A 24,067-nucleotide genomic window follows, 5' to 3' on the forward strand; every position below is an offset into this window, starting at 1 on the left:
ATCAGTGTCTTTATGGTTTTCAGCGTACAGGTCTTTAATCTTCTTGGTTAAACTTCTAGGTGTTTTATTCTTTTTGATGCAATTAAATGGGATTGGTTTCTTAATTTCTCTTTCTCATGCTTTATTGTTAGTGTATAGAAATGCAGCAGATTTTTGTATGGTTGATTTCGTATCCTGAAATTTTACAGAATTTGTTTATTACCTTTAACAGTATTTTGGTGAAGTCTTCAGGGTTTTCTATTTATAAAATCATGTCATCCACAAATAGTGAGTTTAATTATTCTTTTTCAGTTTTAGTGCCTTTTTATTTTTTTATTGCCTAATTGCTCTGGCTAGGATTTTCAATACTATGACAAATGAGAGTGGATAGAGTGGGCATCATTGTCAAGGATTTTTATCTGTATTCATCAGGGATACTGGCCTGTGATTTTGTTTTTTTGTGATATCTTTGGTTTTGTTATCAGGGTAATGCTGTCCTTATAAAATGAGTTTGGAAGTGTTTTCATCAATTTTTGGAAGAGTTTGGGAAGGATAGGTATTAAATCTTTCAGTGTTTGGTAGAATTCATCAGTGAAGCTGTCTGGTCCTGGACTTTGTTTGTTGGGAGGTTTTTCGTTACTGGTTCAGTCTCCTTACTAGTAATTGGCCTGTTCAGATTTTATTTTTCTTCATGATTCAGTCCTGGAAGATTATGTGTTTCTAGGAATTTTTATTTGAGCACTTTCCCTTTTTTTTTCATGTTGAGTATAGTTAAAGGTTTGTCAGTTTTGTTTGTTTTTCAGAGAACCAGCTCATGGTGTCCTTGATCTTTTCTGTTGTCTTACTGGTCTCTAATTTATTTATTTCTGCTCTGATCTTTGTTATTTCCTTCCTCCTCCTACTTTTGGGTTTTGCTTGTTCTTCTTTTTCTAGTTCCTTTAGGTGTAAAGTTAGATTGTTTATCTGAATTTTTGTTTTTTTGAGGTAAGCCTCTGTCACTTTGAACTTCCCTCTTAGAACTGCTTTTGCTGCATCCCATAGATTTTGCTAAGTTGCATTTTCCATCTTCATTTGTTTTGAGGTATTTACTTATTTCTCCTTTGATTTCCTCATTGACCCATTGGTTGTTCAGTAGCATAAAGTTTAATCTCCACGTATTTGTGATCTTTTTTTCTAGTTTTTTCCCGTTCATTTCTAGTTGCATACCATTGTGATTGAAAAAGATGCTTAATGTGATTTCAGTCTTCTCAAATTTATTGAGAACTGTTTTTTGGCCTAACATGATTTATCTTGGAGAGTGCTCATATGCACTTGAGAAGAATGCTGATTTTGGATGGAGTGTTCTATATATGTCTTTATAAACCATCAGGTCTGATTGGTTTTTTAAAGCTGATGTTGCCTTATTGATTTTTTTGTCCACATGATCTGTCCATTGGTGTAAGTGGGGTATTAAGTCCCTTGTATTATAGTGTTGCTGTCCATTTCTCCCATTAGGTCTGTTAATATTTACATTATCTAGGTGCTCCTACCTTGAGTGCATAAGCATTTAGAAATGTTATATCCTCTTGTTGGATTGACCCCTTTATCATTATGTAAAGGTCTTCTTTGTCTCTCTCTCTCTTTTTAAGATTTTATTTATTTGAGAGAGCACATGCATGACTGGGGTGGGGCGGGGGAGAGGGAGAAGCAGACTTCCTCTGAGCAAGGAGCCCTATGTAGGGCTCAATCCCAGGACCCCAGGATCATGACCTGAGCCAAAGGCAGATGCTTAACCGACTGAGCCACCTAGGCATCCCTCTTCTTTGTTTCTTATTATAGTCTTGGTTTTAAAATTTATTTTGTCTGATATAAGTAAAGCTGCCCCTGCTTTCTTTTGGTTTCCGTTTGTGTGAAACATCTTTTACCATCTCTCTCAGGCTATGTGTGTTCTTACATCTGAAGCAAGTCTCTTGTAGGTTGCAAATAGATGGGTCTTATTTGTTTTTTTGTTTGTTTGTTTTATTCATTGAGCCACTCTGTGTCTTTTGGTGGGAGAATTTAGCCTGTTTACATTAAAGTAGTTATTGATAAGTCTGTACTTATTGCCATTTTGTTCATTGTTTTGTGGCTGTTTTGTAGTTCCTTTCTTCCCTTCTTGCTCTCTTCCTTCGTGGTTAGGTGGCTTTCTTTAGTGTTATGCTTAGATTCCCTTCTTAATATCTTTGTGTATCTCCTAGAGATGTTTGCTTTATGGTTACCATGAGGCTCACACATAACAGCCTATATATATATAACAGTCCATTTTAAGTTGATAGCATTTTAAGTTTTTTTTTTTTAAGTTTTATTTTTTTTGGAAATAGCACATATTCAAGCAGGGAGAGGGACAGAGGGAGAGAGAATCTCAAGCAAACTCTGGGCTGAGTGTGGAGCCCGATGCTGGGCTCCATCCCCGGACCCTGAGATCATGACCTGAGCTGAAACCAAGAGTTGGACGCTCAGCTGACTGAGCCACCCAGGTGCCCTAATAGCAACTTAAGTTTGAATGCATTCTAGAACTCTACATTTTTAGTGCCCCCACATTTTATGTTTTTGATGTCACATTTTACATCTTTTTTCTTTGTATATCCCTCAACTGATTATTGTAATTACAGTTCTTTTTACTAATTATGTCTTTTAACCTTTATAGTAGCATTATGTGATTTAATCCACTGCCTTTACTCTGTCTTTACCAGTGAGATTTATACTTGCACGTTTTCTTGTTACTAATTAGTGTACTTTTTTTCTTTGCAGCTTAAAGAATTCCCTTTAACATTTCTTGTAAAGCCAGTTTAGTGATGAACTTCTTTAGCTTTTACTTGTCTGGAAAACTCTTTATCTCTCCTTTAATTCTGAATGATAACCTTACCGGGTAGAGTATTTTTGGTTGTAAGTTTTTTTTCTTTCAGCACTTTGAATATATCGTGCACTTTCTGCTGAAAAATCTGCTGAAAGTCTTACGCAGGCCTGGGGGCGGGCAGCGGGTCCCTTGTATGTAAATGTTGTTTTCCTCTTGCCTCTTTTTAGATTATCTCTTTATCTTCTACTTTTGACATTTTATTTTTACTGTGTCTTGGTGTGGATCTTTTGGAGTTCATTTTTATAGGATCTTTTGGGCTTCCTGGATCTGGATGTCTGTTTCCCCACATTAGGGAAGTTTGCAGCCACTGTTTCTCCAAAGAAAATTTCTTCCCATTTGTCTCTCTCTTCTCCTTCTGGTACCCATATAATGTGGATGTCACTCTGCTTGATGTTGTTTCATAGGTTCCTTAAGCTATTTTCACTTTAAATTTTTTTTCACTGCTCTGTCTTCTAGATCACTGCGCTTCCCTCCTGCTTAATCTAGTCTGCTGTTGAATCCCTCTAGTTTAGTTTCTTTTCTTCCCCCCTCCCCCCCACCCCACAGATCAGTTAATGTCTTCTGAATTCAGCTTTGTGACTTCTCTTTGGTACTTTCTTGTATTTTCCGTCTATTTGTTTAAGTTCTCACTGTGTTCATTGATTTTTCTCCCAAGTTCGGTGAACATCTTTATGACCATTATTTTCACTCTATCAGGTAAATCAGTTATCTGTTTCATTAAGTTTTTTTCTTCTGAGGTTTTATCTTATTCTTTTGTTTGGAACATTTTTTTCTGTTTCCTCATTTTGCTTGACTGTGTGTTATTTCTATGTTTAGGGAAAACAGCTACCTCTTCTAGTCTTGAAGGAGTGGCCTTGTGTAGGAGATGATCTTTATCTTTCACCCTTGCCCTAGCTCTTCTGTTTCTCAAACCTTTGTGTTTGTCTAAGCAGTCTGATTTATATTTGATAGGAACCAACTATTGAGGGTGTTCCAGGACCAGTTAGTATTGCAAAGGCAGGGATCTCGTTCAGCACCTGGAGTCAGGTTGATTGGGAAGCCAGAACCTCAGGCAGCAGCTTTTAATGTATGCAAGTGTATGTAGTCATATGGGACCACAGTTGTAAATCCTCTGGCCTGCAGACCAGGTGATCTGGAGATATCCCTTGGGCTACAATTGGAAAAGTCAGAGCCTAAGATGAGTAAAAAGCTCTTTTCTGGGATGTACCAGTGAGTTGTAATGAGGGTCAATGGAGAGCACAAAGATGGTGTCCCCTGCCCTACATTCCCTGAGAGCATCTCTGTAGACTTTAGATGTGTGGCAAACAAGTCTGTCCCCTAGGCTGAAGCTATAGGACAAGTAAATAGGCCTTCTTCACAGAAAGACTGGGAGTATGTTTCAGTCTGTGTAGTGCCCTGGGTATGGTAACCTGCCATTCCTGGGATGGGAATGCAGGCCCCCTGGGCCACCAGAGCCAGATGATCAGGGAGCATCTCCCAGGTGGAGTGTGTGTGACCAAAAGCTTCAGTGCAGCTGTGGGAGAGTGCAGGGCTGGGGTGCACCTGCCAGCTTTAGTGGGGCCACAGGAGAGTGCAGTGGTGGAGTGCACCACCGGTGCTGTCGGAGTAGAAGGAGAGTGCAGCAGTGGCACCTGGCAGCGCCTTTGTCCCGGGACAGAGTCCCAACAGGCCCCTGCCCCTCTTGTGGATGGTTTAAGATCAGCAAATGAATCGTCCTCACTGCAGTCTGGTGGCTTTTCAGACAGCTGCTTTGTGCTCATCCCTGGCATGAGTGAGTCTGCATGCAAGCCTTTTTAGAGAAATATCTCAATTCCCTACAGCCTGTTTGGTCCCCTGGTTCTAAGCCCCACTGGCAAATACAGAGGTAGCAGTTTGTATATATTCTATCTTTTAGAAGGTGACAAAAGAATCATCTGATAAAGTATCATACCAATTGCCAGTGGTTCTTTGCAGACTAGACCTCAACTACTATAGTCTACATTTATGCACTTTGTATTTGCATACTAAAGTGGGGTTGCAATCATGTTCTAACAGTTACTAACTCTAAAGAGAGCTTTCTGTGTTTTTTAGCCGGCCGTATACTAACAAGGTCATCACTTTGTGGTACCGTCCCCCTGAACTGCTGTTGGGAGAAGAAAGATACACACCTGCTATTGATGTGTGGAGCTGTGGGTAAGATAGGCTTACTTACTGGTTTAATTTACTTAAAACTTTTGGTCATGAAGTAATATCGTATCATTTGGTAATGATGGATATTTTTTCCACTAGATGTATCCTTGGTGAACTCTTCACCAAAAAACCTATATTTCAAGCAAATCAAGAACTTGCACAGCTAGAATTAATAAGGTAAGCTCATTATTGTAATATTTGTTGGGGGAGTATAGTACTTCATAGAAAATTTTAAGTCTTTGAGGTTTGTGTTTTTAGGAGAACAGCATGGTTTTCTTGAAGGCTAATGATTGCTGAATGGAGGAGAAACTAGAATGTGGGTACTTTGATAATTGTTCTAGTAAAATTAAGGATCTTGCGGTCCCTAGATCTTTTTTGAAATTAAATGAAGGGGGGGGGGCAAAAAATAAGACCAGGAAGAAAGAGTAAATAAATATGAGGAAGGAGAGAATAAATGGTACATAACTTTTTTTTAGTATGGCAGGATGGAAGAATTAATATTTTGGAGTACTGTAAAGAAATGCTCTGTTTTATATACACTTATGCGTACATGTTTGTATGTGCCTGTTTATACACGGAAACATGTGTATGTACCCACAGGCATCAGTCTTCATTATTTGGAGCCTATTGTAGGGCCTAGGTCATAAGGACATACATGCTAATCACCTTTCTTTTCATGTAATATTTTAAAATAATTCTTTTATTTTTTAAAAAAAGAGCTTTGGCTTTCATATATAATAATGTCAATTTGCAACTTCTAAGCTTTGTGTGTGTCTCAAAATATGGATGAGAACTTTTAGGAAACATACTGGTATGAGGCACAGATACCAGTATACTATGAACCTTCCCTTCAACACACTTATTGGATTAATTGATGCTCTCCAGTCCCTCTGTAAGTAACAGTAGCTTGATAACATGGCAGGCTGAGTGTTTGCAGCTAGTAGGCTACTACTCTGTAGCAAGACTATGTATTTATCCTAGCAATTGAAGCATGATGACTGACAGGTAGTTGTTTCCAATTTTGTATACCAACTTTTTATTATTATATATGTGTCCTTTAAATATGCACAGATGCAGTGCTTTGCAAAGACTTAACAAAGTTGCTATCAAATTAACTGGGTGGGAGGCAAGTTACTTTAAGTTAGAAAGGTAAGTCATAAAAATTTAGAAGAATTTAGTACTCAGATTGCTTTAAATCCTTGATAATGTGGTTTGTTCAAGAAAGCTAACACAGAGTTCCATTCAACGAATGCTCTGTTCAAAGAGAGGCCTTGCCCTGTGTCAGAATATTGGAGAATAAATGTACATTTAAAATTTTTCAGTTATAATAAAATGTTTAAATTATGTATCTGTGTTTCTTTATTTTTTTTTTTAATGATTCCCTCTTAACCCATTTTTTCAGTTAACAAAGCATTTGTCCTGATTCTTTGGATACTGGGGCTTCTATTAATGATAAGTTAACTTTTATGTACTTTATACATGATGCAAGCATTTATAAGAATTTCACCCGAATTAGTCTCAGTTAAGCTTCATACAACCTTCTGTCTTCTTTTTATAGTTAAGAAAATGGAAACGTAGAGAGTGAAGAATTTGTCCAGGGTCATATAACTAGCAAGTGGCAAAATCGAGATTTGAATTTAGACAGTTTTACCATTGTAGCTAAAGTTTTAACTAATTCTCTACACGATGTAGGAAATAAGACTTCCTGGAGCTTTTTAGGTTTGTATGACACACACGTTCAGTAATTGACAAAACATCCTGAAAAATTTCTACAGAATATCAATCCAAAAATTCTAAAGAAAAGATTAGCCAATTATATCTAGCTTTTCATTAAAAATCAACTTGCTGAGTCAAGTAGGACTACAAGACTACAAGAATATTTCCGTTTTAGGACATCTGTTATTATAATTCATCACTTTGGAAATAAAGTAATTTGTTTATCTTGGTAGGTGTTGAATAAGCTTTTGCTAGAATACAAACTAAGTGTAAAAGTATATTTCTTTAACATGATGAAAATACGTATTTTAGACTAATAGCCAGAATAATAATTAGTGGTGAAGTACTAGAAGATATAAGGCAAGAATGATACAAAGTGTCTTCTAGTATCATTATTTTAAGAGTGTTTTAGAAATACTAACCAGTTAACTGGTAAGTGACCCAGTAAGAAGAATAAAGAGTGGCAGGATGAAGGCAGTAGCATAATTTGTATATATGAGAGCATTGCATACATCTATACAGGTAGCGTGCAAGGGAATTACCTGAAACACCTTAAGTTAAAGAAGAGTCTGATAAAATGACAAGTGTTGAGAAAATGTGTGTGTGTGTATATTTGTGTGTATACATCTATGCACACAATATCCTAATATAACATACAAATACATATATACTTAAAAGAAATAGCTTCTTAAAAATATGTACCAATAATACCCAGTTAGAAATGTATGTGAGGGAAAAGATGCCTTCAACAAAAGCACCACCATATATACCCCAGGAATATTGAAGACTATAATATCTCACTGAAAATCGTAAAGCACATGTTAAAATCACTATTGGGAACGGCATATCTTGTTTCTGGTTGGAAGCCTTAACTTTTTTAAAGGTGGCAGTTCAACCTGTACTAATCGTTATGTCCTAATTCAAATTTCAAAAGACGTTCTCCCTCCAGATAAACATTAAAATAACCAGACAAATTCTTAAAAAGAAGGAAAATTTGGCATATCGTATGTTAAAATCATAGCAACTAAAACCAGTTTAGCACAAGATACGTAGATGAATTGGTGGATTTATATGGGAAGTCCAGAAATAAAGCAAGTATATATGGACCTCCGAATATAATACAGAAGTCATTTCAAGTCAGGGGGGATTAATTGAGCAAGTATCGATTGGCTTCTGGTTGTGTGCCAGTTCCGAGGCACTGAGGATACAGTGAACAGTGGGGGGTTGTATCCTCAGTGCCTAGTAACTATCACACAACTTTTTCTAGTTTCTAATTGGGAGAGAGAAGACAAAACAAACAAATTAATAAAATATATCATGTGGCGATAAGGGTAAGGGGATAGAAAATGATAGGAAGCAGTGTTCTAGAGAGAGTCTAGGAAAGTTTCTCCCAGAAGGTATCATCTGATCAGGGATCTGAATGAAGTGAGGGAACAGCAAAGTAATAAAGATCCTGAGGCATGAGTGTACTTGGATTATTTTATGAACATGTGAAGTCGGTTAGTGAACCATATAGGAAAAGAAAGAAAGAAAGCTCAATCCATCCACTTGGTGACATACTGTATAGGTATTAAAAAGGAAATGGTAGATCTGGAGATGTTGACATAGAAAAGCAACATCGTTTCATGATGAGCCACTTTACAAAAGGCTGTGTTTGGTTTGATTCCATTTAGGTAAAACGAATATATCAAAAAAGAGTCTGGAATTGTTATGTGAGCGTGCATTTGTGAGAGAGCTGTGAAGAGGGCTATTTTACATTCCAGTTTATAAATTTCAGAATGTTTTTGTTTTGTTGGTAAAATAGCAAATATTTATAATACTATAAAAAGGTGCTGCAATTTTGATTCTGTGGCATTAAGTATTTTTAAAAGATGAAGAAAAAAGTAAGTTTCTGACAAAAGAAACAGTTGTCTCCCTGTTAGGAAGGAGGCAGCAGAGTGTATTAATTGAAAGGGTGGGCTTTGGAATCTTACAGACCTGGGTTCTAATGCCAGCTCAGCTACTTCCTGCTCTTGGCACTTAGGGTAAGTTCCACAACGCTCTCAGCTTGTTTCTTCACAAGTAAAACAGGACTAATCATATGTTTAAGGTTATAAGAGTTAAATAAATGTAAGTTTCCTACATACTTCTTCCCCTCACTTTACTGACAGTAATGCTGGAATATATCCCCAATCTAAAGTCTCAGGAATAATGAGTTTTAGTCTGCATTGTACAAAAATATGTATGAACTAATGAAAGGTGAGAATACTAATCAGAACTGTCTTAAAAATTTTCTCACAGCAGTGGTCAAGTTATTTGTACTTAGCCTCGTTCCAGTAAGGCAAATTATATGAAGTTTTTTGATAGAAATAGTGTGGCCTTAAAAGAGATGGCTAAAGAAAGTGAAAAACAGGTGATGAGAAAACGGGATGAATGAGGGCAAAAAATGTTTTTAAACATAAGAGTCACACTTTTAACCCTAAGCCTTCTAGCAGCCAGAAAGAACCTTTAGATCACACAGTGTACATTGCTTATGAAATAAAAAAACAGAATCATGGAAAAAAAATTAGAAGTAGATTGGAATGAAAAGAACTCTGCTTCTGTCCAACCTCCACCCCTCCCCCACCCTACACACAAAGCCTAAGGCCTAGATGGTCACACGGGTGAGATTTTTAGAACTTTAAAGGCTTAGACTTTGATTGTTCTAGAATATAGGTAAGGAAAGGAGGCTCCCACATTTTAAAAAACGAAGCATGTATATCTTCATTGATCAATAGCATAAAAAATCCTATAAATTACTTCTTTTTGCTCAAAGAATTTCTCTACACCCTTAAAAATTATGAAAGATCCCAGGAGCTTTGTTTATGCTAGTTGTATCTGTTGATACTTATTGTACTACAAATTAAAACTGAGAAAGTAAAAATATCTATTTTAAAACAATATGTTAACATTGTTTCATTATACAATGTCTGTATTTTCCAAACTGAAATAAATGTTGGTGAAATAAGTAGCACTGTTTTACATTTTTACGTCTCTTTTAATGTCTGGCTTAATAAAGTAACATCTGGATTCTCCTCTCTGTGATACACTGTTTTCAGTAGTCTTTCAGATAATTGTGCATTTTCTTGTTTGAAACTACACTAAATAAGTGGTAATTTTTTAATAGGTTAGTCATAATGTATAGTCTGAAAACATGAAGGGATGTTTTATATTCTAATATATTAAAATCCATTAGTCTGTCTTGCACTCTGGATCTGTGATTTTGTAACATTGGTAATATGGAAAGTAGTGGATCACCTATTTTAGCAGATCTTCTAAATGTAACATTTCATTATATGATATTGGTTATCACCACTAATCTCATCAGAAAAGCCTATAGGTATTTATCGTGAAGCTGTCAAATCCATGGCCATAGATATAAGCTTTCTACTATTCTCATTTTCTCCTGAAAACTTGGATATTTTATAATTGAAAATAAATACTTCAGTCGTCTTCCTTGAAGTAACAAGCTGACTTTGTTCGCATGTGAGAAAATGTCTGGCAGATACCCAAGTCTGAATGGCCACCGTGTTACTTGTTCATATAGATAAAAATGACCGTCCATGAAAAAAACGCAGCTGCTTCAGCTAGCAGCTCAGTAATTGCACAAAGCGCTTCTCAAGATAACTATCAGAATTTCTTGAGTAGCAAAAGTGCTTTATGGAGTATTTTCTGTTTCATCACTGAGAATATAAAGCAGATGTATACTCTTCTAAATAGTGTTAGGGTTTAATAACTAACGGTTTTTACTGCTTCAACAAGTACATTCTTAAGTGAAATGGCTGGTGTGTCTCTCCCCTACCCCCACCCCCACCCCGGAGATGGTATAGTAGTGATAGTTTGGTGCCACTGCCTTGAATCATGCTAAGGTGCCGGTCGTTCTCCTCACTACTGGCTTTGTACCATCAGTGCAAAAATCAGCACATTGAAAAAGGCAAATAATGTCTTAGTAACACCTTTCACTTACCAGACCCCTGAAGAGTCTGTGAACCCCATTTCTGAGAACTGCTCCTGTATACCAGTCTCACATAGGAATACTGATGCAAAACGTCTAAATGAACGGGTAGAATACAGCATTACACTAAAGTGACAGTACTACTGGGACCAGGAAGTGCTCCTCTATTGAATGTAAGGATGAGTATTAGGAAAGCTCTTAATATGATTCATGCCATTAGTTACCCAGGGGGAAAAATGCAGATGATGATTATAATAGTTTCTAAAAATGAAACTAACAAAACTAAAGTATCCTTTAAAAATTTAAAAGCCACAAAAATAAAACCCATAGTAAAAAGTAACAAATTAATGCTTAACAGGATAAATGTGTGAATTTGTATGTGTGTCTCTGATTATCTTTATTATGTTTTGTTTTTCTCAAACCAAAAGTCATAATCCCTCCCAGTTGTAAACAATGAGAGTACACCCATTAAAGTCAGAAACCAAACGAAACTACCCAATGTTGTGTGACATCATTATCATTGTAACATTGTTTAGAAATTGCCACATACCATACCATATCATGATAAAGAGGTATGCATGTTTGAAAAAAACAGAGAATTCTGATTATAGGTGATAAGATTGTAAACCTGGGAAGGCTCAAAGAAACAACTATTAAAACTATAGTAGGAGCCATAGGATCTCAGTTGGCTATCTAAAACTTTGTATATCATATGTAAAATGTTCTCTTTAACGGAACTTCCCTGTTTACTGCTTGGGCAATACAATAGGAATAAGAATACCTTCAAAACAAAAAATATAGCTGATAATATATAAGATCTAATTGAAGAAACGTAAATATAAAACTGAAGGAAATATAAAAATTGGATATTTCTGGGATAGAAGTATTAAGCCTTCTGAAGATACCAGTCCTTTCTAAATTAATCTATAAATTCAGAGCAGCAGTTGAATCTGAACAGATTCTCTTACTTTTGGAGTGTGACAGTATTGATTCTACAGTTCATCCGTAGGAAAATTCTGAGGAGAGTAGTTAGAAGGCTTTGTCCTGTTGGCCTTGTAAAAAATAAAAAGTGGACCATATGGTATTGATCCCAGAGTACATAGATCAGAATAGATTCCCAAAGTAGACCTCAGATATTTGACGATTTAGTGTATGATGCATCTCAAGACCTCTTCAGTAAGTGATTTTGAGATAACTGGCTGGCCATCGGGCTAGTTTTTGCTAATACGCCGTTACCGTCAATTGCTGTCCTGTCTGCTTCCTCGTTTCTAGTAACTTTCCCTGCCTCAGTAGGTCTGTGCCATCCTGTGTGCTGCTACCAGCTAGATAACTACTCAGCTATCTTCCCACAACACACAGAGTAAAATAATTGAAACTCTTGAGCTAAGAGGCAATGAAACTTACTTTTATTAAAGGGCCAGATGCCAGCTCATTTAATTTCACGGCTCCAAAGTAAAATGAATCTCTCTTTTACAAAAGAAGAAACATTCTTCAGCAATGCGGTTTGACCAGTGTCACAGACAGGATTCAGTTTTAAAGTTTGTTTTCAAAGTCTGTCTTCATTACAGTTAGGCATATTGCCTTTTAAAACACTGTGTGGCTCCTGTCTGTGCTCTCAGCTAAACTTCCCTGAGCCCTAAATTCCAACTGTTTCCTTCATCTTCCTCCCGCATGTCTGTACTTGACTACTTTCGTGCCTCTGTTTATGCACTTCTCTTTGCCAGCAACATTTCTCTTACTTCCCTTCCACCTGTCCGTGGTGTACTTATCCCTGGAGCTGTACCCAAAATTCTGTGCCTCTTCCATAACTTGAGTACCTGTTCTTGTATTTCTGCAGTTGAAAGTATCCTTCATTTTTAAAAATTTCAGTATACTTCCTACCTCTGTAAGAACACATCAGTCTGCCTGGATAAGTATATTGATATACTTACTTGGGGAAGTACACAAAAGTGAGAGACACGTTTCCTAAACTATTAATTTAGTAAGTGAAACAAGCAGGTAAACTAAGATACAAAGTGACATGAAATATGAAAGAGTATCAGAAGAAGCAAGTAGAACGCAGAGTGACCCTTCCGAGTGGTCATGGGGATACAGAAGACCGCACTGAATAGATGACTTTTGATCTGAATCTTGAGAAATGAAAAAGATTCTCCGCTAGTTAGAATCTAGGAAGAGAGGATATGATCACAGACACAGAAGAGTTCAGTTGGTTCGTGGGGAGAGATGAACTGGGGAATGAGACTAGGAAGGCAGTTTGAGACCAGACGTAGAACCATCCTCCCGGGCTCAGCCTTGTTTCCTAAGGGAGGCACTGCATTTTTGAGGAGGTTGTAAAAATCCAGTTGCGAGGAAGAGGAGACTGGCAGTGTACAAAGAATAGGCTCTTACTACCTTTTTAGAAGCTTGTGTTTCCAAAAATTCTAAACTGTATTGAAACCAAAAAGTACATTTCAGTGACATAGCTTAAAAAACATGAGAAGTTGTCTTATGTAAATATATGTGTTTCTGAGATAGCATTCTACAGTTCAGCTAAAGGATGGCTGACAACGTTAGTCATCCCTTGTTTATACGCATTGGTGCATGCATTTCTATTTATTATGTACAGAACATTTCTTTTTTTAACCGGTGATGCATGGACATTTCTTCTTCACATGTGAAGGTCAGCTGGGGATTTTATGTTCAATGTACATGTATTTTTGAGATTCAGTATATGCAAGTTAAGCATATTTAACAAATTTTTCTCCTGCATATTACCAAATGAGTTTTTAAATGTTTACCAGCTGGAGTTACCTCTGTTATAGCCTTTCTTCTGCAAATTACTGTAACAAGGACTTACTCGTTAGTACAAAAATAGGGTTTTCAAGCTACAGGTAAGCAGAGAGTAAAGCAGTTAAAATTTATATATACCTTGGAATCAGTGGCACTACTTAAGCTGAAGAACTTCTGTGTTTCAAGAATGTTACTTTGAGGGTCCTCCTGTTGATGGAATGTAGCAGCAGACATGACAATATAGGTCCCTTCCTGGGTGTAGGAAATTCGTTTTCGCTGTTCTCACAAACTTCATCATATTCATGAGGAGATGTAATGACAGGTATACCTGTAAGACCAGAGAAAGACATAAAACTAAACTCTGGTTCCTTAATTTATTGGCATAAAATTTTTTATCTTGATTCAAGATATGGTCGGCATATTTGGAATGTTACCTGTGTTTTAAAACTTGATTTTGCAAATATGAAGGTTTTCTTTTTAGGAATTGGAATGTTTGGAGTGTTCGAAATATCCGCTGGAAGAAAATTGGTTTCTTAAAACAAGTAATTAAGTTGGGATGCTAAAATATTTAATGAAACTTTGTATATATTGTATGAAGACTCCAACTTTTCTGTGTTGAAGAATGAGGTGATATTTTATATAGCAGTTGTCTGCGTGATTTTTTTCTGTGGAGTTTATATTGATATACCTCTTTTTGTGTGTTGTTTAGCCGTATATGTGGGAGTCCCTGTCCTGCAGTGTGGCCTGATGTAATCAAACTACCATATTTCAACACCATGAAACCAAAGAAGCAATATCGTCGAAAGTTAAGAGAAGAATTTGTTTTGTAAGAAGGGGATGCTTAAGTGTCCATATCGCATTGAAATTTTTTTCTTTTTTTTAGTTATTTCTTGAGAATTCTAAATGTCACTCTGTCCTCTACTGACCCAAGGTAGACCTATCACAATTCTTCTATGTCCTTTAATTTTGAATTTCCCTTTGCTACATGCAAGTTACCATTTCATGGTCATTACGGTATCATTGATTTAGGGCTGCGTGTTTCATTTGGAGCTTACATGACCGAAGTTGAATGCCATTTCAAATTTTAATGAAGCAACTTTTGTGTTATTTGAGCTCAGGTTTTTATTTTGTTTTAGGGGAAACTACTGTTCGGCTCTTAATTGATGTTATAATCGCTAATTTCCAACAGAGTAAGAAAATACACTATTGTTGGCCAAATTTCAAAGATTTAGACTAATAGGTAAAGATTATGTAAAAATGACTATTTCTTCAAAGGAAAATTTGGGATTTATTGGAATAAAGTAGTGCAAACATGTTATAAAACGTTAGTAACTTACAGAAGCATTAAGCTTGTGTCAAAGACCACGTATGACTCTTGTCATCCTCTCACGCCAGTATTCCTGCGGCCGCGCTAGACTTATTTGATTACATGCTCGCCTTGGACCCTAGTAAGCGCTGCACTGCAGAACAGGCTCTCCAGTGCGAGTTCCTCCGGGACGTGGAGCCCTCAAAAATGCCTCCACCAGAGTAAGTGGCTTTTTATTATGTCAGCTCCCATCTGGACAGTTTTATTAGCATCTTTATAAAATGATCAGAAGCTAGTCCATGATTAGTTAAGTCAAAAGAAATAGCCTAAATCAAAAGAAATAGGATAGTAGTAATACACATAGTTTGCACATCTAGGATGCAGAACCTTGCGTCACGTTCAGCTAACCATAGGATTAGTAAAAGCAGCCTTCCTCTTTCTAATTTTATTAATAGATTTCAACCCTAGGAAAATATTCCTGCTGCTAGTACTATTCTAGGACTACTTCTGCCAATACTAGTGTTTATACTGCTACTAGTTGCTATAGTTAAAAATTTGAGTGCTATGCTAAGCATCTTTCCTGTATTACATCCTATCAGGTGGGTATTATTATTGTCACGTTCTGCAGAGGAGGAAGCAGGCTCAAAGAGGTTAAGAAACTTGCCCAAGAATACAAATCTAGTGAAGGGTGGACCCAGCAAGTTAAGTTAGTTCTGTAAGAAAAGAGCAGTTCTGAAGTACTCCTTGGCAGACTGTCCAATAGAAAATCCTTATCATTGGATAAAAGAGCATTAGTAACAAAAGCCAGTATAGAATGGATTTATTGTATGACTCAGAAAATGTATAGAATTTGGGAGTCAGACTAGCTGGGTTCTTGATCCTTCATTCCCTTGTGGCTCCTATAATTTCTCTAGGATTGATTTGGGGGGGAGGGAGGGGACAAAGCAGTCCATTTGGTTCTTTTTGATAGGATCTAGAAACTTTGTAGGGATTTCCTTTGTAACCTAAAAAATTATGAGCATTGTAAAAGCAAGCCTATTTCTATAATAAAATGTTTCCATGTAATAAAATTAGCATATTGTGAATGAACAAAAATGGGCTTTGGAGTTCAAATCCTGGCTCTTCCACTTATCACTTAGATTGGGCTTATTATATTTCTAAGACCTTCATATTCAGCTTTATTAAGTTTTTATTGAACTATATATGAATTGCCATTTGGGATGGTTTGAAAGACAAAGGATCTGTCATCTGATATGTTGAAGGATCTGCATCATTCACTGTTGAATTAATTGTTCCATGGTGGGGTTTTTTGTTGTTTTGGGTTTTTTTTCCTCATCAGCAGTCTTGAAACTTTGACTCTAGTACCCCTTCGAAGAATTCTTTTCAATTTTTTGGAAACATTTCACCTCTACAGAAAAATAGGAAGAACAGTACAATGAGCATTCGTATATCCTTCACCTAGATTCAGTAGTTATTAACATCTGCTTTATCACTATATATAAGCTTTTTTTCCCTGAAATATTTGAATATTATATTGTGGGAGTGACACAACATTTATGAATAATTTGCTGTGTATCTATAAGAACGAGGGCTTCATAACTGCAGTACCATTATAAAGCATAAGAAATTTAACATTGCAGCATCTAGTAGACAGTCCATATTCAGATTTCTCCAGTTGTCCCAGTAATTTCCTTTATAGTCTGGTTTTTTTGGTTTTTGTTTTTTTTTTTGTCTTGGATGAAGAAATCATTCAACACTCACACATTTCATTTAGTTGCAATGTCTCTTCAGTCTTTAATTACTCTTTGGGTAGGGCTTTTATGACATTGACATATTTGAAGAGTTCAAGCTAGCTATTTTGTAGAACATTCTACAGTCTAGCTTTAATTGCCTTCTTGTGATCAGAATTAGTATAACATTTTGTGTGTGTGTCAAGAATACTTCTTAGGTAGTGAGGTGTGCTTCCTGCTTTATCCTATCAAGAGAAATATAAGGTTATTTTTCTCCCATTATTGGTAATACTAGGTTATCTCTTGGTTTAAGTGGTCCACATGAAAGAATTCCAATAAAAGCTATATCGAGCACATTTTTAACTGACATTTAAACTTTTTTAAATCAAGGGTTGAAATAGTTGCAAAAGATGTAAATTTCAGTGTCTGGTAAGTGTTGACACTTTTAAATGGGGTAGTTACATCACTCTTGTAAATATATCCAGTGGGATCAAAATATCTTAGGATTTTGATATTCACCAAGAGTCACTTAGAAAATACAAAGCTTTTTTTCTTTTTGATCAAATGGTCTTTGCAAATATTACTAGTATGTATTTAAGTTTTAAAAAGGCAAGAAAATTATTGAATCACTATGTCATACCCCTGAAACTAATATAATGTTGTATGTCAACTAGAATTCAATTAAATTTTTTTTTTCAAAAAAGGAAAGGAAGGGGTGCCCAGGTGGCTCAGTCAGTTAAGTGTCCAACTCTTGATCTTAGCTCAGCTCAGGTCTTGATCTCTGGGTCATGAATTCAAGCCCTGTGTTGGGCACCATGCTGGGTGTGGAGACTACTTAAAAAATTAAAAAATTAAAAAATAAAAAATATATATAGTAGTAAATTTGGTTGGAAATGCAACCACCCAGGTAATTTTAATATCTGTCAGTTAATAACTCCTTATTCTAGAGTGAGAAAGTCCCACATTAATTGTAATTTTCTTTTTTTATAAGTACCCTTGTAAATAAGCCTTTGCGAATGGATGGACTTTTGTCATAGTTTTATGTCTGAGTTCTTTGCACTCCTTCCACATTATGTGCAAAAATCCCGTGGTGATGATGTGTCATCAGAAATTATTTTAATGACCTTTCAGGTGTCAACTTTTCTCTTTTAATTTTCTTGATAGTAACGAATTGGAAACCACGTGACTTGAAAAGATTTTTTTTAATCCAGTAATTAATAATTTGAGGAAAAAAGCTAAAGAAGATTAACCAATACTTATTAAAGGACTTCTTGTTTTTGTTTGTTTTGTTTGTTTTTTTAGAGGAGGGCATACAAACCAGGGGCAGGGACAGGGGGCTGAGGAGAGGAAGAGGGAGAGAGAAATTTTTTTCTTAATTTTAAGCTTTTTATTTATTTGAGAGAGAGAGATCCTAGGACCCCGGGATCATGACCTGAGCCAAAGGCAGCCGTTTAACTGACTGAGCCTCCCAGGCGTCCTGGAGAGAGAGAATGTGAAGCAGGCTCCACACCCTGCGCGGAGCCTGACACAGGGCTCGATCTCACAGTCCTGAGATGATGACTTGAGCCTAAATCAGGAGTTGGTCGCTTAACCAACTGAGCCATCCAGGTGCCCCTAAATGACTTCTTATACTTGGTACTTTTTCTTTTATTAGTACTTGTTTCATCCATTATACTTAGAAAAGTTTAGGAAGTCAACATGTAATGTCAGTACAACTTTGCCAGTCCATATGTTAGATTGTTTTTTTTATTACATGTTTTTGTGAAAACCTTGAAACTGCAGATACATCCCATATAATTAATGGGAAATGTCTGTCACGTAACCTAATTGGAAACTGTGTCCATATTGTCAAACACATCACCTAAATTCACTTAAGTTTTATCAGAACACACCTGACTGCATTTCTCTATTAAAAATAAGGATGTTAATGCACATTTTGGTGAACAGGCTGTAATCCAGTAATAAATTAGGGATACATCACTGAAGCAGTCAGGTGAAGTTATAATGCTGTTGATTTAATATAGAAATTAAAAGTTATATAAAGACATAGTTTGTAATATATAATGGGTAGTTAAAATGATAAATTATGAGGCGAGGACTATGAAGAAAAGCATTGGTGTATGGTATTCCATTGGGAACTATGTGTATGTGTTAAACTCTTGTGATCATTTTTTTCAGAATAATCAAATGAGAATGAGGTATTAAAACAAAAAACCAAAACAACTACGTTAATTGTATTAGATGTGGTGTCAAATTTTTCTGATGTATTTAATGAAAAGAAAGCTTATATTGCTAAAAAGTGAATTAGAGTGACAGCTAGCCTATAATTTTATTTTTTCTTATATAGCCAGTGAAAAGCACTGAACAACTTATAAGATAAAATGTGATCAACTGTAATTGGAATAAATATTTCATGATGTGATTTGATAAAAGTAATTTTAAACTGTCGTGTTGAATGATGATAAATGGTATCAAACATGAATGTAGTGCCTGCTCTGTGAGAGGCACCGTCCAGCACTTACATATATGTTAAACATATATTACCTCTACCCCATAAGCTAGATTGTATTGCTAATCTCATTTTTAAAGATAAGGAAACTGAGGCACAGAGGTCAAGTTACTTGCCTAATGAGACACAGTAAGTAAGTGGCTGAGCCAGTATTTGAACCATCAGAAAAGCAGCTAAACATTGGGTCACGCTGGAAAACATTACTGGTGTATCCAGAGTCAGCATCACTAACCTGTACGTTTCAGCTATTTGTTGGGTAATGTTTATCTGTCCTAGAGATGAGTGTTGAGATAATCCATAGAGGAATCTCTTAGCTTAAAATTGTGGGAGGGAACAAAAGCCCTAACAAAATCCACTAACAAGTGGATTTCTTTGCTTGCCTCTCACGGGGCTCCCCTGCAAGAGCATCAGGGGAGAAGAAGTCACCGCAGTTCCCCTAACTGCAGTCCTGCAGTGAGTCTGAATTCAGAGTATCCCCCCCGGGGCTAAGGCCACACGTCTTACGACACATACACACGCGCACACACAGAAAGGAAAGTCTTTGGCGGGTTTATGATGCCTTAAAGCTTCCCAGTATCAATATTTCAAATTGTACCTTTGTTTGTTACTCCAGGAGGTTTTTACACGCTGAGGCAATGCACCATAGTAAGATGGCTGAGAGGTATGCCTTTGTTTTGTTTCTGGACCTCAGGTGCATAGACTTGGTTTAATCATAATCCTTGTGTCACTCATCATTGGTCCATGCATGGCTCTCTTTTTTTTTTCTTTTAGTTACTTAATTAGTTATTTTAAATGATGTTAATAAGCAGCCATGAACCTACCAAATAAAAGCTAGAACCTTGAAAATAACCTACGTTAGTCATATCATACCCTCTCCCCACCCCCTGCCCTACGACCTATCCCTTTGCCTCCCTCCACCTGAGGTAACCATCATCCCTGTTTTCTTTTGTATATACTTTTGTTGCCATCTATATGTACTCATAAAAAGTTATATTTAAAATTTTTAGTTTTTAATTTTATAAAAGGGTGTCATGCTGTTTGTAATCTTTTGGGAATGACTTTTTTTACTTAATATTATATTGCTAAGATTCGACCATATTGTTGCATATGCCTTTACTTTATAACATGAGGTGCGAGTAACTGCGAAAGAGGAGGTGTGAACGAACTTGCTGTGCAGGCCTTTCTCAGAGATCGATTTCAGCAAAGAGGACATAGATGTGAATTCTTTTAAAACGGTCTCAGGTGTACCCCCTTGGGAAGCATCCCTAAGGAAACATCTCCAGGTTGAAGACGGCAGATCTGTCACCAGGCTGGGGCCGCTTCAGGGCACTTGTAGTTATTCTGGGCAAGTTTATTAACCTTTCCAAGCCTCAATTTTCTCATCTTTAAAATAGATATAATAGTAACTTCCCATTGGAATTTTTATTAGGATAAGAAGAAAACATTTATAAATCAAACATTTAGGTCTTCCTTTAAGCAAAAGTTACTCTGCAGTGTTGTCATTTTTATGAAATCACGTTAAGGCAGAATTGTTTCAGAATCGTGGGTAATTTTGATAGTTGCGAGTTATTTCAGAACTCTGTTGATGGGTAGTCATGAGCCTGGATTACCTATTTTTTGAAACTTCTCTGTAGCATAGTTTAATTTTAGAGCACTTGATTATGGAAGTAAATAAGAGGGTATTAAAAAAGTAAGGAGTTTTGACCAGAAAGTTTTTCACAGACATTATCTCCTAGCTTTTACTATTTTTTAATCCTGTTTCCATTTTCTGCAAATGGCATCTTTTTTTGCCTTTTTTCCCATGTCCTATTGTATGGTGTACTGTGAGAAGAACTGGCTTTAAAAGATTGCACCAAGGATGATAGTAACATACTTTTATGAACCTGTGTTCTTTGTTCATAGTTTTACTAAATGATTAGTTACTGATTCTTCAGAAGTCATGGAAAAATAGTCCGGCTGTAAAGGTGAAGCCCTGAAGGAGGGGGGCATCAAGGATGATTTTTATTGAGGAGCTCACACAGCATGTGTCTCAAGTCTTCAGGAGCAACTGGCAGGGGCGTTGGGGGTCAGCTTTGGTGCTCTGTAGTAAATAGTAACAGTTTTGGGGTGTGGTTAAGAAGTAACGTTGACACACAATTTGATGCTTTTTTTCCAGCCTTCCTTTATGGCAAGATTGTCATGAGCTGTGGAGTAAAAAGCGAAGAAGACAGAAGCAGATGGGCATGACTGATGACGTGTCCGCAATTAAAGCCCCCAGAAAGGACTTGTCTCTCGGCTTAGATGACAGCAGGACCAGCACACCGCAGGGTGTGCTGCCGTCTTCACAGCTGAAACCTCAGGGCAACTCGAACGTAGCACCTGGTCAGTAATGCTTCACGCGTGGGTTGATTTTCTTCCCTTGTTTTGTGCCTCACGGGGATTATATTGCTCTAATGTTAAAGCATTTGTGGCTAAAACATGAAGATTTATTCGCCGAACTTGACATTTCCCTGTTAATGGCTTGTGCCAGTGCTGACGCCTCACTGCTTCTGGCACCGCAGTGTGAGGCGGGCTTGAGGTAAGATGAACTTGCGGAGCAAGCGTCAGGTCACATATGCTTAGTGCGTGTCAGGTTTCTCTCTCCTTCCTCCCCTAGTACAGGAGTTAGTAGAAAGATACAGGGAAACGGCCGAAATTCTAATAGAAGCTCTTCAGTACTGTTTGTAAAATGTCCTCAGGTCACTCTTAATATACTTCCCATTATATTATAGAATCTCAAAGATTGGAATCTTCTGTTGTGCCAGAGAAGACTTGAAGTATGATAAAGAAGGATATCTGGGGGAAAACAGATTTCTTCCTCTGACTCAATCTGTTACAAGAGTCGGCTTCTTCATGAGAACAAAACCTTTTCAGTGTTGTCGGAAGTGTTATTAAACTCATTCTGTCATTTTCTTTCAAAGATCAGTTGGTTGATTCAAACAGATCTACTGATCAGATTCAACTTTTGGTGGTTGAGTATAAATATAGAGTAGATTAGCTGAGAAAGCTTGAGAAAGATTACCTTTAATGCTTCCCCATGTAATCTGCAAGCTCATACTTGACCTTGGTCAGACCACATTAAAGCGCTGATGCAGGTTACTTTACAAACCAAACCAATTGTTATTTGTTGGTCAGAGTTTCATTTTATTTTTTGTTCCCCCCTCTCCTTTTTTTAACTGTCACTGTTAAGAAGTGAGAGTTCTGGTTTTGTGAAATAGGAATGAATCCTCTCTGCTCCATTTTCATCATCATCAGGGGTCTTAAAATAAGAAAATTCCCTTTCTGTAGAGGATTCGGCATAGTTACAGAATACCTCTGCTGATAGAGACATGAACTGGAAAATGAGGGAAAGTGGCTCTTAGCGTGCAGCAAACAAGCTTGGCTCCTTATTTATTAATGGCCGCGGGTCACAAGAATTTGAAAAAGTCTGTTTCGAGTTAACCTAAAAATAACTAAGAAGTAATAAAAAGTATCTCAAGTTACATCAAGAGAGAAAATAAAAGGATAGCGTTAATCACCAGTCTTTCATCTTCTTGGAGCTTCTCTTCTACTTGCCTGTTACGCTTATAGAAATTGCTTATCGGTGTATTATCACTGAACTTACATAGTAGCACATAGCCTCGGGCCTTGTTGTTACAAGTGACTCAGAGAAGCTTGCACAAGAATCTGTGTAAGCCGTCACAAGTCTAAACTGAACATGGAAAAAAACAACCGCATCTGTTTTGCTGGTGACGAGTTAATACCCTCTTGTGTGCACATGATAAGCATGCTTCTGTAGGAGTTCTAACTCACTTCCCGAAGTGAGTTAACTTAAAAACGTGATTTGAATAACATACATTTCATGAAAGAGTCTGCAACATCCAGTTGGAATTTACTGCGCAAATAAGGTGAAGTCCTTAGAAAATAAGCATTATTTTAGATGAGCTGTGCAGTGCGTAGAGCCCCGAGTTTGGAATCAGAGCATCTGGGTTCTGATCTCAACTCAGTCGCTTACAGAGTGTGACCTTGGGCGAGTTAGTGTCTCTGGATGTCCGTTTCTTCAGTAAAAAAAAAAGGGGGGGGGGATACCAAGAGCATGGCTTACAGGTTGTTGTGAGGAGTAAAGGACATGAAATGCTTAGAGTGCTGACTCTAGCTGTCCTTCTCCTCCTCCGTTCCCGTAGCTCCTGCTTCTGTCTAGGGGATGGGCTTCCAGACATAGTCTCGAGTTTCTTTTTTGAAGTATTTACCCCTGAAGAGAACTTCTTCAAAACGGGCCACAGTTTTTGCCGTTGTTTTAACTTACGTGCAATTCCATCTTAAACGTCCATGAAATTAGAACTAGACTGAGATGCCTTTTTCACAGTGTTTCTTAAACACTGTCCCACAAATGTACATTTGAATATGGTCACACAGGGCCGTTTTGGGGGACGGGGTGTGCTATGAATTATGGCAATTCTAATTAATACACATTTTGTCTTTAGTAAAAACAGGCCCTGGACAGCAGTTAAACCACAGTGAATTGGCAATCCTACTAAACCTCCTACAGTCTAAAACAAGTGTTAATGTGGCTGATTTTGTCCAAGTGTTGAACATTAAGGTAAACTCTGAGACTCAACAGCAGCTAAATAAAATAAACCTTCCTGCTGGAATTTTGGCAACAGGTGAAAAACAGACAGATCCATCCACACCACAACAGGAGTCTTCGAAACCCTTGGGAGGAATTCAGCCTTCTTCTCAGAGCGGCCCGCCCAAAGTGGAGACGGACGCTGCGCAGGCCGCCGTGCAGAGCGCGTTTGCGGTTCTGCTGACTCAGTTAATAAAGGCCCAGCAGTCAAAGCAGAAGGACGTGCTGCTGGAAGAGAGGGAAAATGGGTCAGGACACGAGGCGTCGCTACAACTCAGGCCACCCCCAGAGCCTAGCACTCCGGCGTCGGGTGAGTGTGCCCATGGCAGACCTCCAGCACTGGTGCTCCCACCGTCCTCTTGATGTCGAGGGGCGTCCGTGATGCGTATTGTCCAGCGGCGTTGCTAGTGGACAGGT

The 24,067-nt window shown here is 37.3% G+C and overlaps 1 protein-coding gene across 2 annotated transcripts in view; it reads left to right on the plus strand.

Moving 5' to 3' along the window:
• The window catches only part of CDK13 (cyclin dependent kinase 13), a 118,889-nt gene that overhangs the window by 90,933 nt on the left and 3,889 nt on the right, over positions 1-24,067 (plus strand). The window contains exons 8-13 of one of the 2 annotated variants that reach the window (XM_040644421.1): positions 4,925-5,026; positions 5,123-5,200; positions 14,191-14,307; positions 14,877-15,008; positions 21,182-21,387; positions 23,688-23,960. In XM_040644421.1, the coding sequence (XP_040500355.1) occupies positions 4,925-5,026; positions 5,123-5,200; positions 14,191-14,307; positions 14,877-15,008; positions 21,182-21,387; positions 23,688-23,960 (908 nt within the window). Of the gene's footprint in view, positions 1-4,924; positions 5,027-5,122; positions 5,201-14,190; positions 14,308-14,876; positions 15,009-21,181; positions 21,388-23,507; positions 23,961-24,067 lie in introns of both variants that reach the window. The other variant, XM_008703610.2, reaches the window with a different exon arrangement.

Source organism: Ursus maritimus, unplaced genomic scaffold (assembly GCF_017311325.1).
Source record: "Ursus maritimus isolate PB19 unplaced genomic scaffold, ASM1731132v1 scaffold_3, whole genome shotgun sequence".
NCBI lineage: Eukaryota > Metazoa > Chordata > Mammalia > Carnivora > Ursidae > Ursus > Ursus maritimus.